The sequence below is a fragment of the Canis lupus genome, chromosome 5, assembly GCF_003254725.2.
Source record: "Canis lupus dingo isolate Sandy chromosome 5, ASM325472v2, whole genome shotgun sequence".
In the NCBI taxonomy this organism is placed as follows: domain Eukaryota; kingdom Metazoa; phylum Chordata; class Mammalia; order Carnivora; family Canidae; genus Canis; species Canis lupus.
This window is the reverse complement of record NC_064247.1, coordinates 75883506-75899575: the sequence shown is the minus strand read 5'-3', so window position 1 is coordinate 75899575 and position 16070 is coordinate 75883506. Positions and strand designations below refer to the sequence as shown.

Sequence of the window (16070 nt, the reverse complement as noted above, 5' to 3'; positions counted from 1 at the left end):
CCAGTGTATCCATATTAAATGACAACATGCGGACACAATCAGCATAACCTAGATTGTGAGGAAACCACAGGAAAAACAACCTGGCTTCTTCAGTAAATAAACCTCACGAAAAGAAAAATAAACCAAAAAGGAAGAGGGAAAAGAAACCTACCAATTACAAAAGATGAGAAATACATCAACCACTTATATTTTTTATTTGGATTCTGACTTAAATAATTTGTAAAACAACAATAACAGCTGACAAATATTTGATATTAAAGAGCCACCATTAACATTTTTATTTAGGTCCATTCACGGTATTGTGGTTACATTATCTTACAAGATTCTTCTCCTATAGAAATATCACTTACTAAAATACTTGTTAAGGAAATGATATGACACCCAGGACAGGCTTCAAAATAATTCCTTTTTTTTTTTTTTTTTTTTGAAGTAAGCTTCATGCCCAATGCAAGTTGGACATTTAACCAACTGAGCCACCCCACTCAGGCACCCTTCAAAATAACTCCAAAGGAGATGAGGATGGGGGGTGGGACAGTGGGTAGAGGTTAAGAGGAAATAAATAAGACTGGCTGGATGGTGACAGTTGTTGAAGCTGGATTATGAACACAAAGCAATTTATTGTCTTCTATATTCATACACATTTGAAATTTTTCAAAATAAAAAGTTTAAAAACAAACCATTTTGTATCCTGTCCTTGACTCCTGAAATAAGTTCCTGACCACACTCAGCAGTCCTGACTCTAACTCAGGAGAGCAGCCTGAAGCAAATCCTTTACCAGGAGGGACTTACAATCCCACCCAGCCAAGCCAGGGACAGGGGTAGGAGCAGTGCCCATGAAAGTAGGGATGAAAGCCAGGCTGGGGACTGGGGGAGGGGCAGACCCATGAGAGAAGGAATAGAAGAAATGAACTGAGTCAGGAGGAGTATATACTCACCTACAGCGGACAGCGCAACCGTGGGCTTCCTTGTGTCTCTAAGAATAGAAAAGTCAGAGATCAGATGCCCAATTCACAAGCCACCATCCACCTAGAACTTTCCTCCCTCCACACACAGTTCTCCACTTCCCTTTTACTGGGTGCTTAGAGTTCAGAGGGAATATGAGGGCCTTAAAAACAAGTGTACAGAGAGGCCTATGTCCCTTCAGGGACGAACCTTCTGAGCTACTTCAAATGAGGCTGAGTCTGGATTTCAAATCACATAGTAGTAGCCACAGAAAGCAAACAACATGATTCGGCATGGCCTGCCTGACCCTGATGTAGAGATGGAAGAAGCCAAGAGAATCCATTCCTGGAGCCATTTATCCTAGTGGCAACAAAGTGACGGTCATGGAGGCATAACTCTGCAAGGACCTTCCCAGCAGCACTTCAAAGGTGAAGTAAAAAGCTACTCTGATATCCACAGTTGTTAAGAGGTGGAAGCAGCCCAAGGGCCCACCAACAGATGAATGGATGAACGAAATGTGGTCTCTACATACAATGGAATATTATTCAGTCTTAAGATGGAAGGTAATCCTGTCACATGCTCCAACATGGATGGACCTTGAGGTTATTAGGTTAAGTCAGATAAGTCAGTCATAAAAAGACAAATACTGCATGACTCCAATTCCACTTGTATGAAGTCTCTAAAGTAGTCAAGTCAACAGAAACAGAAAATGGGATGCTGTGTGTGTAATGAGTAGGGTTTCAGCTCTTTTAAGATGAGAAAGTTCTGGGGATCTGTCATGCAACAATGTGAATATATTTTAGTGAACCACACACTTAAAAAATAGTGAAGATGGGGAATCCCTGGGTGGCTCAGTGGTTTAGTGCCTGCCTTTGGCCCAGGGCATGATCCTGGAGTCCCGGGATTGAGTCCCATGTCAGGCTCCCTGTGTGGAGCCTGCTTCTCCCTCTGTCTGTGTCTCTGCCTCTCTCTCTGTCTCTAATAAATAAGATCTTTAAAACAAAAAACAAAAAACAAAAACCCCACTCCGTGGGGCAGCCCAGGTGGCTCAGCGGTTTAGCGCCATCTTTGGTCCAGGGCGTGATCCTAGAGACCGGGGATCAGGTCTCGTTTCGGGTTCCCTGCAGGGAGCCTGCTTCTCCCTCTGCCTGTGTCTCTGCCTCTCTCTCTGTTTCTCATGAATAAATAAATAAAATCTTAAAAAAAAAACAAAAAAACCCCACTCCTGGATACAATGGGAGACTCTCAGAGAAAGACTCCTGGGCTCCCTATGAAGCCAAAGGGCAACATCTCCACCAAAGAGTCATGTGACAGAACCAGGTGTCACCCCAGAGCTAGGAGGGCCAGGACCAAATGCAGTTCAGACTTACAATCTAGAAAGCCTGAAAAGGAATCACCTGTTCAGTGTCTCCCAGTCCTTAAATTATGAAAACAATTATTTCATGTACACAAAGAATACTCTCACCTTGCCCCGTAGCTCCCTGGAATTTTGTTTATCTAAGAGCATCTCCCTTCCACCTCCCCCGGATTTTGTGCCCCTTCCCCACTCTGCACTGCCCTCAGACCCATCACCATGGAGGCTCTAGCCTGAGCGGGATGCAGGGGAGTCAGCCACGGATCCCTTGCCCTGGTCTGTCCCCTCAGTGTAAATCATCACAGAGCCACCGCTGTCTGCTGAGGGAACGGAGGTGCCACTTGGGGAACTCTACGGACTATACCCTCTTGTTAGTGACCTCAAATTGTGATGGCAAAGGGAACTTCACTCTACAAAGGGGGAAGGGAACAGACTTTTATTAAGAACTTAGCGACATGCCTGGCCCTGGGCTGAGTGCTCCACTTTTCACTTCACGAACAGTGACCCTGAGCAGGGGCACTCTCTCACTGGCACTAACAGTTCGGGGATAGAAGCCTCACAAAGAGGAAAGCAGACATGTCTCAAAGCACTGCTTGCTATAGCAGATGTGTGTCTGTACCCATCAAAACCCCCCACTTCAGTCAAACTTTCGTCTGACTTCCAAATGCCAGCACCTGTGTTTCTTTGCCAAAGAGATTTTCCTGCTTGCTGAAGCCTATTGTGCAAACCTCTGTGACAGGCCTGAGGTGCTGGGCAGTGAGGTCCCAGGGGGCAGCCTTCAACCAATGACAGTGGATGGTATGCCCACTTCCTGAGCCCTTGAAGGCAGGACACCTCTGAGGAAGGAGTTATGTGCCAGCACCTAGCAATCCCTGGTAGGAGTAAACACCACCTGTTCACAGTGGTACCCAGGTGAATAACACACCCTCCACCTATACAGCCTTCCCAGTCCTGTCTCTCTTCTGTATCCCCCACCAGCGTTTCTGTCACCTCCTAAACTATGGACTTGCAATGTAGCCTCATCTCAGGATCTGCATCCAGGGGAAATCTAAGATGCCAGACCTCTAAAACAAAGGTCCCAGCTGGTCCCATAACTTGGTGGTTTGGCCTTTGAATTGTTCTTACTTGATATCCCAAATGTAAATGTAGGTGTCCACAGAGCTGGTAACCAGGAGATCCGGCTCAAACACTGCCCAGTCCAAGTCGCTGGGAACATGAGAAATAAACAGAACGACGAAGAGAAAAATTGAGTCCAAATTCCAAAGCATCAGCAGATTTAGTTTCTATTGGCTTCAGAGAGTCATCATTAATGGGCCTCTGTAACATGTCTTAGGGTGGCAATCTCCAAACTTCTTTGGGAATGAACAGGACTTAACTGAGCTACAAAAAAACCTTTCAGGTCCTTCCCCCTATTATCCCCAGCTATTCTATCACTCGCTCCCCCCACAAAAATGGAGGATTTCAACTTCAAACACACACACACACACACACACACACACACAGAGAACAAAAACACAAAGTAATTTTTGACTTCTCATTCTCTAAATCAGATTCAACCACAGGTACCTTGAGTAAAACCAACATCTCTTAAAGCTAAGAGTGCTACAGTAGTGTGCTAAGTACTAGGGCTCTGGAAATCCATACATCTCTTAAAGCATCTCTGAGGTCTCCCCTGCTAGAATGGCAGTTCCTACGCAGTTAACACAGGCCGGGGTCTGGCCTTTCCCAGCACTTCCTGGGTCAACCTCCCCCATCCCTCACTCCCCGCTTGCTACTTCCCAGGACAAGCCTTCTCATCCAGAAATAGTGACCCAAGGATAGGGTGGTTTGAGAAACACTCCTGAGGCCAGGGCCACAGGCAAGAGGTGATCACAGGGCCAGATGACAGTCTGATGTAGGAGCTCTGTGCGGCACCCCACAGCTGTTGGAGAAAAGAGAAGAGGGCTGCATCCTGGTGTCTGTACTTCTGGGCACTGCCCACCGCGAGCAGAACGATTCCTCTGGCAGAACCGTGTCTCCCTGTCCCATGGCAAAAATCAACTCTAATCCTTCACTTCAGACTGGGCTGTATCTCTCTGAGTATCACCTGGGATTGAGGTTAGCGGTTACACAAATACTGTTCCTAAATACTAGTTGATCTCCACTGTGAGAGCCATCACAACCGTGAATGCTAAGGACCCAACAGCCACCTGTGACCAACGCAACACAGAAGGTCAAGCCATGGAAGGAGGATGGTGCCTTCATTTCTATTCTCAAGGGATTATGACAAAGTGAGACAAGCCAGGGGCTATGGGGAGCTAGTGCCTACCTGATTACACGAGTGTGGCCTTGTAAGGTTGTACCAACTTCCCCGCTGCCATCTTTCCACTTGTAAAGGTCAACCCGCTGGTTACTCTGGAAAGAAACAAGGGGAAAAAAAAGGCAGCCAATAACACATCAGGACCTACGCTGTCACCACATTCTGCCTAGGGCTGAGAAGAGAAGAGGAGGCCTTGCAGAAGCCGCCTTGCACAGTAAAGAGCCTACAAACTCACTGACTTACAAAGCTGTCGGAAACAAGTACAATTAACACTTGAGCCCACTTTAGCTCAGTACACAGGACTCTACAGGGCAGTGCTATCTTCAAAGTGAGCCCACCCTGAACAGTTACAGCTGAGCCCATGGGTGATGGGTTATAGAGATGTCCCCTGGCTGCTAGGGGACCACCTCCCAACTCTGAAGGTCACACACCCATCTCTCCAGCTGCTGTCACACTAAATGTTTTTAGCTCACCCTTCCCACATATCAAATCCCTGGAGTCTTTCCATCATGCCTTAAAAATACAAATGCATGAGAAAGAAAACAGAACCAAAACCAAAGGGGTGTCCATCCTAGAAGGCAAAATTATACAAGATTCCTTGAAATCCACCTATAATGAATTTCTTAAAGAGTTAAATAAAAAGACATAGGAAAAACTGGCCAGAAGAAACCACGCTACAATAGGGAAAGGAGGAAAGAAAAAGCTATATTTCACTAAAAGAAACAACAAGCCAGCAAAATATTTAAATATCAAGAGCTTATGAAATACACCAAAAGTGAATAAAGATTTTAATAATCTGATTACTAATAGGCAATCTATTTAATATATTTCTGAACTGATATATAGGTACAGATACATTAGTATCTATATATTACCAGACTGACTTTCATTTTAGCTCAGAGACAGACCTATGTACAGTGTTCTGAGGTTTTTATCCAGAAATATCAGTTTCCAATTCTAAATTCCTGGTCAAAGAGTTAGGATACAAAACAGCTTCCAATGGGAACAGGAATGAAAAGGAAAGTCCCCTCATCTTATAATATCCCCTGCCGTTTCCAGTATTTGCCAATCTACATACTAGGAATCCTAAGAGCCCTGCCCTCTGCTCTTTTCACACTATACTGCATACTGGATGTCATCACCAATGTGTAACGTGTTACAGCCACGTTACTGAGGCTCAGAGAGTTGGGAGAGCACTAAAGATAAAATAGTGAGTGTCAAAGCTAGGACTTGACCTCAGATGTCCCTAACTCCAAAACTTGCTCTGTCTCCTGAAAAAGGTTGCCTTCGAACTAAGAGCAATAAAAGAAAAAAAAATCAATAAATTGAACTTCATCAAAATCAAAACTTCTATGTATCAGAGAACATTATCAATAAAGAGATAATCTATAGAATCAGAAACATATTTGAAAATCATATTTCTGGGGCACCTGGATGGCTCAGTGGGTTAAGTGGATGACTCTTGATTTCAGCTCAGGTCATGATCTTGGGGTCATGAGCTCTAGCACTGCAGCAGGCTCTATGCTCAGCAGAGTCTGCTTGTCCCTCGCCTGGCTCTTTCTCTCTCTTTATCTAAAATACATAAATAGGGATCCCTGGGTGGCGCAGCGGTTTGGCGCCTGCCTTTGGCCCAGGGCACGATCCTGGAGACCCGGGATCGAATCCCATGTCGGGCTCCCGGTGCATGGAGCCTGCTTCTCCCTCGGCCTATGTCTCTGCCCCTCTCTCTCTCTCTGTGTATGACTATCATAAATAAATAAAAATTAAAAAAAAAAAACATAAATAAAACCTTTGAAAAAAATCCTATCTCTGCTATGAGTCTAGTGTCAAGAATATATAAAGAAATCTGGCAACTCAGCAGCAAAAAGACATACAACCCAATTCCAAAATGAGCAAAAAAAAAAAAAAAAAAAAAAAAATGAGCAAAAGACTGGAATACACATTTCTCCAAAAAAGATCTACAAGTGGCCAACAGGCACATGAAAAGATGCTGAACATCATTAGTCATTAGGGAAATGCAAATCAAAACCATAGTGAGATACCACTCTATACCCATAGGATGGCTGTAATTTAAAAATCAAAGGGGAAAAAATGAGAAAACAATTTTCTTGAGGAGAAACTGGAACCCTCATACATTGCTGGTAGGACAATAAAACGATTCAGCTACTGTGCAAAACAGTCTGACAGTTCCTCCAAAAGTGAAACACAGACTTACCATATGACCCTGCAATTCCACTCCTAAGTATACACCCAAAAGAACTGAAAACAAGTACTCAAAAAAGTCCATGTACACATATATTTATTCATTTTAGCCATATTCACAGCAGCCTGCCCAAATGTCTGCCAGTGAATGAACAGTTAAAATGTGTTACAGGGCAGCCCGGGTGGCTCAGTGGTTTAGCGCCTGCCTTCAGCCCAGGGCCTGATCCTGAGGTCCCGGGATCGAGTCCCACGTTTGGCTCCCTACATGGAGCCTGCTTCTCCCTCTGCCTGTGTCTCTGCCTCTCTCTATCTCTCTCTCATGAATGAATGAATGAATGAATGAATGAATAAATAAATAAATAACAAAATGTGTTACAGCCACACAATGGAATAGTATTCAGCCGTAAAAGGAGTAAAGCACTGATACATGCTACAACATAAAGAAGACAGAGAAAATAGGCACAAATCGTATGGTTCCATTTATATGAAATATCCAGAACAGATCAATCCACAGAGACAGAACACAGACTAGTGGTTGAGGGGGGCTGTGGGGATGGGGAAGAGACAGAAACTGCTTAGTGGTAAGGGGTTTTACTTTGGAGTGATGGAAATGTTTGGGAAGCAGAGAGGCACGTGGTTGTATAACATTGTGAATGTAGTAAATGACATTAAATTGTCCACTTTAAAATGACTCACAAAAATTGGAAAAAAAAAAGAAAGAAAAGAAATTGTCCAAAAAAAAAAAAAGTAAGAAAAGCTATCTCACCACTCATAAACAAATGCAGTGTTAATCCACTCGAGCCAAGTACTGACTGGTCAGCCTACATCGGTGGTTTCCAATCAGGGACTATTTTGTTTCCCAGGGGCATTTAACAATATCTAGAGACATCTTCAGTTGTTATGATGATGGGGAGGGCAAAGAGGCTACTGGGACTTAGTAGACAAGGGCCAGGAATGCTGCTTTATCTCTTACAATGCACAGGGCAGCCCCCACCACAAAGAATCGTCTGGCCTGAGATGTCACTAGTGCCGAGGCTGAGGAATCCTGGACCAAATGATCAGCGGCTGGGATGCCTGAGTGGCTCAGCAGTAGAACGTCTGCCTGCGGCTCAGAGCGTGATCCTGGAGTCCCAGGATCGAGCGTCATATCGAGCTCCTTGCATGGAGCCTGCTTCTCCTGTCCCTGCCTCCTTTTCTCTGCCTCTCTCTGTGTCTCTCATGAATAAGTAAATAAAATCTTAAAATATAAAAAAATTTTAAAAGCCAAACAAACAAACAGAAAAAACAAATGATCAGGGGCTGAGGGTGAAGGGATTAAAGGTCCTCTAGGCATAAGCCAACAGAAAGAGCATTCTTCCTAACACATGGGAAAGGGATCAGGAATGGGAAAGCAGTAGACTGGCCCTGCCCTCTCCTTCAGAACAGTTCCCTAAACCAGTTCCACCTCAGACGTCTAAGGTGAGAGTCAGACAGTCAGATTCTATTTTGGAAATGACGGGGAAGAGCAGCTTTTTGTTCCTTCTAAAGCTGACAACGTTGCTCTTCTTTCCTTCTCCTCAGATGCTTCCTCTCACAGACTGTCATTTCTGATAAGAACAGACCCAGAAAGCATCGCGAATGGTTGCATCTCCTGGATGATAAGAAGGGTTCCTTTTAAATACTGTCCTCCTGGCCCAGTGCAAAAGGAGCCAAACGTTTAGATCTCTAATTGTTCTAGAAAAACAGAATGCTGATAAAGAATCTGGTGAAACATGTGAGATGATCTAGCCCAGATCCTTTTTTAGACATGAATCCCTTGGAAAACCTAATTATTCACATCTAAACAGGCACATAAGGGACGCCTGCCTTCAGCTCAGGTCGTGATCCCCGGATCCAGGATTGAATCCCACATCAGGCTCACTGTGAGGAGCCTGCTTCTCCCTCTGCCTATGTCTCTGCCTCTCTCTCTTCTGTGTCTCTCATGAATAAATAAATATTTTTTTAAAATAAATAAACAAACAAACAAGCACATAAAATCTCAGGAAGTTAGCTGATCTAATAAATCCCAATCAAGACAGAATCCTTTCCTCTGAGTGGATGGGTACGTGGAGACTCCTGATCCCTCTGAAAGCAATGAAGGTCAGAGTCACTGGACAGTTATCTACCTGCCAGGTTGTATCGCACACACAAAATGGAGGTATCTACTCATTCCTCTCTCAAAGTCTCAGAAACGTAAGAACTGACACCATGGATGCCAACAATTCTGCTCACATCTAGAAACACACGTGTGGATGTGTACATATATGTCTGTAATTTGCTTCAATCTTCCTTTGAGAATCATCCACATTTCTTTTCTGCCTAAGAAATGAGGTTTACATTTTCTAGTCTACATAGAACATAGATCTAACCAGCTCCAGCTCACACTTTTAAAAGCCTTTTACTGTACTCCTAAAATGAGCTCACCGAAGCTGCAAAATAGTGTGCGAAGCTGTCATGAGGATTCCACTGCACAGCTCCAATGTCCCATTTGCTCTGGCGAGAGATCTTTCGGTGACCTTCGAAAGGGGCATCTAGATTAACGATGTATAAGAATCGGCGGCTGGGAAAACAACACCAATATTATAATGATATAACAGCATTAGCATTAATACAGAAAAGTACACTTGGAACTACATCTGGTTTGTAAACATGCTCAAAAAAATCCCAGATGTGTATGACATTTATCAACTCTGAAAGGCATACGAGTGACAAGAGGAAGTCAAGGTGATTGTTAAGCAAGCGGAAGCCACGTCCCTGTGAGAGCCTGTCACTAGAGATGGCCTTTCCCACTGGATCCTTGGAAGTCTGACATCTACCCACTGGATTCAGCTCCAAGTCTGTCTGTCTTTTCCCATCAATTGCCCAGCTAGGGTTGGTCCCTATTGCCACACTACTCCCATGGCGCAGTATGCATCTGACTGTAGCATTTATCTCTGTAGTAAAACTACTGATGGGAAGGCTTCAGTCCTGAACAGACTGAGCGAAGTGTGGATCGTGTCTCCAATCTCTCCTCACTAGGCACAGTCCTTTGCATTCAATAAATGTGTGTTACACACATCACTCACCCCTTAGCCCATTATCCTAGAGAAAATCTCAAACTCCCTTGCAACTAGACTACCTGCTGTAAGCAATTAAGTCTATCAAGAAGGAAATAATAACCAGTAAAATAATAATGAAAATGACATATTAAGCACTGATAATGTTCAAGGTGCCAATCAATATAAAGGCTCTGAAAACAGGGTCCTATGTTCACCTATTTTCCCTTTAAGTGAAAAATCCTTGGTGTGTCAATCAACATCTCAGTAGCCATTAGCTGTCGTTAGAGAACACTCCAAGCCCCTCGGTATCAATGAGGATGGGTGGGCTCAATGATAAAGAAAAAGATTAATCTCTCTGCTCAGAAGAGATAAGAAATGCACATTAAAATGGCACATGGAACTCTAGCAGAAACCCCACAAGAGAGGGTTGGGGGGAAGCAGGGAAACACAGGCAAGACACAAATTCACAAAACTTCTGGAACTTCTCGTGCAGAACAAAGATCTAGAATCTCTGACCTCCTCTGAAGGCATCACCTGTTCCTGCAGCAAGAACAATGGCATCTTCCCGTTAGTATCAACAACAGAGAAAGGTTATAGAGCTATAGACAGCTACAGAGAGAGGGTGTGTGATCATCAGGGGAGGTCAGAGGCATTACAGAGTGAACATAGAGCCACAGAAAGTGAGCACTTCAGGATAAACATGCCTGATTGAACATACATTCCCTCCTGAAGACCCACTGAAGTAAGTAAAAATGTAAGACAGAAACTCACAAAGGCAAAAAAAGAGAGGAAGTGAAGAGTGCATGAACAAATGGTAACGGATGGAAAGAATGCAAACACCTGAATGCCCACAGAGGGGAAAAGAATGAGAGGCAAGCTGATTCACCCTGTGGAACCCACCCCAGCCCAGGAGCTGGAGGCTTCAGCCTACGGGCAAGGGGAACAGAGAAGGCTAGAGAGCCAAAAGCAGAACAGAACAAGACAGGCTTGAAAGAGCACCAAGGAAGGCAGTTCATGCACACCCCACGGAGTTGAGTGACCACTTCTCCATCACCTGGCGGGAGGGGGGCAATGTGCTTTAGAGAAACTACTTGAGAAGAGCCCCAGGCCTGGTACAAGAGGCACAGCAGCATGTGAGTATGAGGAGCTGTGCTCAAAACAGGGCCCAAGGTGGAGTGTGAGACCATCAGGCCTCTTCCCTACTCAGCATGCACAACACTGACCTTTCCTCTTCAGACAACTAGTGACAAGAGGATTCTTCTCAGGGGAAAATGACCAGCCCAAGAGAAAAAAAGAAAGGTAAACAAGTTAACAACACAGAACCTGGGAGATAACAACATCTGGATGCCCTCCCAAAAAAAGAGATCCCACCTGACCTCTCTCTGGCAAAACCCACAATCGCACATGTAAACTGATCACTCTTTGATAGTCATGGGGAGCCAGTGAGTACCAGTCACTAGAGGAAACATGAGAGACAGGCAACAACATGATCGAGAGAAAAAAGAACAAAGAGGTAATACAGAGAAAAGAAACCTACAGTAACCATTGTCAGGTTACAGAAGACAAGGTAAAGGACAGAGAACAGGAGAGAGCTCCTGGAAATGAAAAGCATAACTGAAATAAAGAAATCTGATAGAACAGTGAGAAGTTAAAGCTGAGGGCAACTCCCAGAATGCAAAACAAGAAGGACCAACAGAGAATCCCCACAGGATATCCAACATTGACTAAGAGAACATGGCATAGAGGGGGGAATGACGAAAGACACAGGGCAGGAAGATTTCTCCAAGCTGGAAGACACGGGCTTCCAGACTGAAAGGGCCTTCCAACAGCGCTAAAAACTCCTCTGAATCTTAACCTGAATAGGGATTACACGGGCATATATTCTTGTAAATTTGCTCATGCTGTTCACTTAAGTACAGACTTCATATATTTTCAAGTTCAATGTAAGAAAATGAAATGGAGTACCTTCAAGATCATGTTGAGAAATCAAATGGATAATCTACGTATCTAAGAACACAGCCAAGCAGGAATGTTTGCCTGATTTCCAGTGAAGTGATCCCCATTCCCACCTCAGATGCTACAAATGACAATATCCACATCAGTGAATGCAGAAAAGTCTAACATTTGAGACAAAGTTATTCCTTAGCAACTGAGTATTTCAAGGGTTGTTAATATGGCTACATGATGCCAAGTACATGTTATGTCTCTATTTGTTTAGATAAAAAAAATGATGTAAAAAAAAAGGAGGGGGGTCCTCCAAGTGCCCAGCACAATGAATGAAAAAAAGACATACACCAAAGCAATCACAGTAAAAAACTTCACACACCTGGATGTAAAAGTAACACTAGAGATAAAGATAGCATTTTAAAGCTTCCAAAGACAAAAAATAGGTCACATACAAAGTCCAGAATCAGATTGGTATAGGACCTCTTAAAATTAGTCTAAGAACCCCAAATACGGATTCAACCCAGCAATTATTATATGACCATATTAGAAGGAGAGGGGAAGGTCATGTAAGGGACTCATAAAGGAAAGTAAAAGTGCTAGATCCTCATCTGTTTTAAGAAGTCAATTTGTTACATCTATGATGGATGATTCAAGATACCAAATATATATATACTATTTGGAAAAACAGAGGCAACCTCAAAGAAACAGTTAAAAGAGTCTCAATGAGTTGCTTCTAGTGAGTGGAATCAGGCGAGGGGGAAAGGTGAGGTAGGATTCTGCAGTCTGACAATATAATCCTTGTAACGCTATACTGACTTTTTCAACTATATATAGACCCGCACACTTTAAACGGGTCTGTGAATTGTATCTCAATAAAGCTGTTTTTTTTTTTTTTTAACTGAATGCAGAGGACAGTAAAGAGACATTATCAATTGTTACTTACCTATGCATCCAGAGTGACATAAGAAAATGGTATCGGTAACAATCTCGGGGGAAGGTGGGCCAACAGAAGGAGGAAAACTTACTTCTCAATATATAGCCTTTTGAATTATTTAAATGTTTGCTATGTTTTTTAAGGTAAATTATTATTTCAAAATAAAATAATGAAATAGAAAATAATTCCTTAATTTATAAATGAGTTCTGGGGCGCCTAGCTGGCTGTCAGTAGAGCATTTGACTCTTGATCTTGGGGTTGTGAGTTCAAGCCCCTTGGGTGTAGAGATTATTAAAAATAAAATCTTTAAAAAGAATTTTTAAGTAAGTTCATAAACAACTAAGTTAATGAAAATATAGCAAATTTAGAGAGGTAGTGAATATGAAAAGAGAGGGGTGCCTCTGACCATTAAGTGACATCACACTGGTACTGGAGTGATTTAGCAAATGGCACCTAGTTGCCAGAATCTTAAAGATGCTTGGCCAGAAAACACTACAGAAATTATGTAGTTCAATTTCTTCATAATGAAATCAAATTCCTTCATGAGAAAACCAAAGTCCAGGGAGACTGACTGGATAAATGTCCTGGGACTCATAATTCATGGCATTGCCAAACTAGAACCCAGATGCCCTCGATCCTGATAACTACCTGTGTGATACCATGCCACAGAGCATCCCTCTATAGAATTCATGCCATACACAATACCAAAGTACCAGTCACTAAAATTTCAAAGGAATTATATTGCTTACATGTTAGGGCACAGACAAAAATAAACTGCAAAGAATCCCTCTAAATACCCTCAAAGTCATTAGGATTGTAGAACTAAACTCTATGACCACAATGCTTAAAGAGAAAGAGTATTTTCCAACTTCCCAGAAATCTCTTCATTTGTAATTTGTTCCCAGAAACCGCAGCAGAGAAACAGTGCAAGCTCACTTACCCGGAAAGCACGGCATGCTGCCCCAGACAGTCCACAGACATTGCAGTTGCCTATGAGAGAGAACATATATTCAGTTCTGCCAGCAAGGCCAGCTCAGGTTGAGGAAGACAGGCAGATAGTCACCTCTGGGTCTCCATCCCATGGCCCGGGTAAGTCCCCAGCTGGTAGGTATTTACAATGGAAGCTTTACCGGCCTTCTAATCCTCATCCATATCTCACACTCCCCTTCCACAATAGGGCAGTTGTTATCTGTTCCCTGACACCAGGATTACACACAAGCAAGCTGGTATATTCTAAATTGAAAAGACATAATCTTAGGACCCTTAGGGTATCTAACTAGCTGAGAGCTAACAGAGCTACTGAGAGCCGCTTCCAAGCAAACCCTAACATGGGACATCACACACACAAACACATACATATCATTCCACTCCACCCCACCTGCACACCTTTCCAAAGGGCATGGACCCCTTCTCCAAGCAAGGAAAGTGGTGATATTCAACCACCACCCATGCTGAATCCATGGTCATAGTCTTGTTATAGAGATGATCATCTCCCGTTTAATCTGAGATTTCTAGCACATTCTAATGATTTCCATTTCCCAGGTCTCTCAGTTCCTAGAGAGCACCATCTTTTCAGGATCCAATGTCCAAATGCCTAAAGACCAGAATGAATCAAATGAATCTGCACTCAGGCTGAAGCATGAGGCTGACTTTCATCATGGCAGTTACAGCCCTAAATTCTCTTATATGGACATGTCCAAATCCTGCTGTGCTGTCAGGACATTATTGCTCACTCTCACACACCCTCAAGAAATAAGTCACAGGTACTATATGGGGGACAAAAAGCCAGAGCACTCTGACTGGACTATAGAAAGCGATTGTCATGCATCCTCCATCCCACTAGAGTTGTGAGCGGAGAAGAGCCCAGCTGGAAAGGGAGGCAGTGACAGCAGATGCGATTTCCACACTCTTCTGAACAACTTATACATAAACGTATGAAAGAAGGCAAGATGGTACCTCCAATTAGAAGTACTACAATCCTCATGGGCATCCCCGGTGGCTCAGCGGTTTAGCGCTGCCTTCAGCAGGGCGTGATCCTGGAGACCCAGGATCGAGTCCCACATCGGGCTCCCTGCATGGAGCCTGCTTCTCCCACTGCCTGTGTCTCTGCCTCTCTCTCTGCATCTGTCTGTGTCTCTCATGGATAAATAAATAAATTTAAAAAAAAAATAGAAGTACTACAATCTTACTAAAGGGCATGTGTAGGCAGAACCCGAAGGTGGTCCCAGCACTCTCAGCCATTGGTACACACACACACACACACACACATACACACACACACATACACACACACTCACACTCTCTCTCCCTGTTGTTCAAACAGTAATCTAGATGCTGCTTTGAAGGGTTTTAGCAGATGTGATTAAGGTCCCAAGTCAGGTGACCTTAAGATAGAGACCTGAAACAACCCAAGGGCCATCAGCAGGTGAATGGATAAACAAAACGTGGTATACACACACACAACGGCCTACACACTAGGATATGGATGAACCTTGAAAATGTTATGCTAAATGAAACAAGTCAGGCACAAAAGAACAAACACTGCATGATTCCACTTACATGAGGTACTGAAAATAGGTAAATTCATAAAACCAGAAAGAAGAATACAGGTGGCTGAGGGGGCAGGGAGTGGGGAATAAGGAGTTACCAATTAATAAGCACGGAGTTTCTGTTTGAGATGATGAAAAGTTCTTGATGGTTGTGGGGAGACAGAGAAATATGATCCCATCAGCCCTTTAAATCTTGAGGTCAGGGATCCCTGGGGGGGGGGGGCGCAGTGGTTTGGCACCTGCCTTTGGCCCAGGATCCTGGAGACCCGGGATCGAATCCCACGTCGGGCTCCCGGTGCATGGAGCCTGCTTCTCCCTCTGCCTACGTCTCTGCCTCTCTCTCTCACTCTCTCTCTCTCTGTGTGACTATCATAAATAAATAAATAAATAATTAAAACAATTTAAAAAAATAAATCTTGAGGTCATAGAGAAGGGCAGTCAGAGATACTAAGGGTGAGGCCTTTAATGTGAGAAAGGTTGTTGCTGGCTATGGAGAAGGTGAAACCACATGGCAGGGCCCTAAAAGTGGCCTCTAGGAGCCAACAGTGACTGACCCCTAAATAATAATCAGCAAGAAAACAGGGACCTTGGGGTGCCTGGGTGGCTCAGTCAGTTGGACGTCTCTTGATTTCAGCTCAGGTCATGATCTCAGGATTGTTGGATCCATGGGATCCCTGTGGGATCCATGCTGAGCGTGCCTCTGCCCCTACCCCCCAACCCTTGCTCTCAGGTGCACTCTCTCCTTCCCTCCCTTTCTCTCTCTCAAATAAACAAATAAAATAAATCC

General features: G+C 43.7%; 1 protein-coding gene across 3 annotated transcripts in view; it reads right to left on the bottom strand.

Moving 5' to 3' along the window:
* WDR59 (WD repeat domain 59) overlaps positions 1 to 16070 on the bottom strand; it is a 104126-nt gene that overhangs the window by 64399 nt on the left and 23657 nt on the right. For all 3 annotated transcript variants that reach the window (XM_025426830.3, XM_025426831.3, XM_025426833.3), the window contains exons 2-6: positions 13675 to 13724; positions 9240 to 9375; positions 4605 to 4690; positions 3422 to 3502; positions 936 to 973 (exon numbers count right to left, since the gene is read on the bottom strand). In XM_025426830.3, the coding sequence (XP_025282615.1) occupies positions 936 to 973; positions 3422 to 3502; positions 4605 to 4690; positions 9240 to 9375; positions 13675 to 13724 (391 nt within the window). The remainder of the gene's footprint in view (positions 1 to 935; positions 974 to 3421; positions 3503 to 4604; positions 4691 to 9239; positions 9376 to 13674; positions 13725 to 16070) is intronic.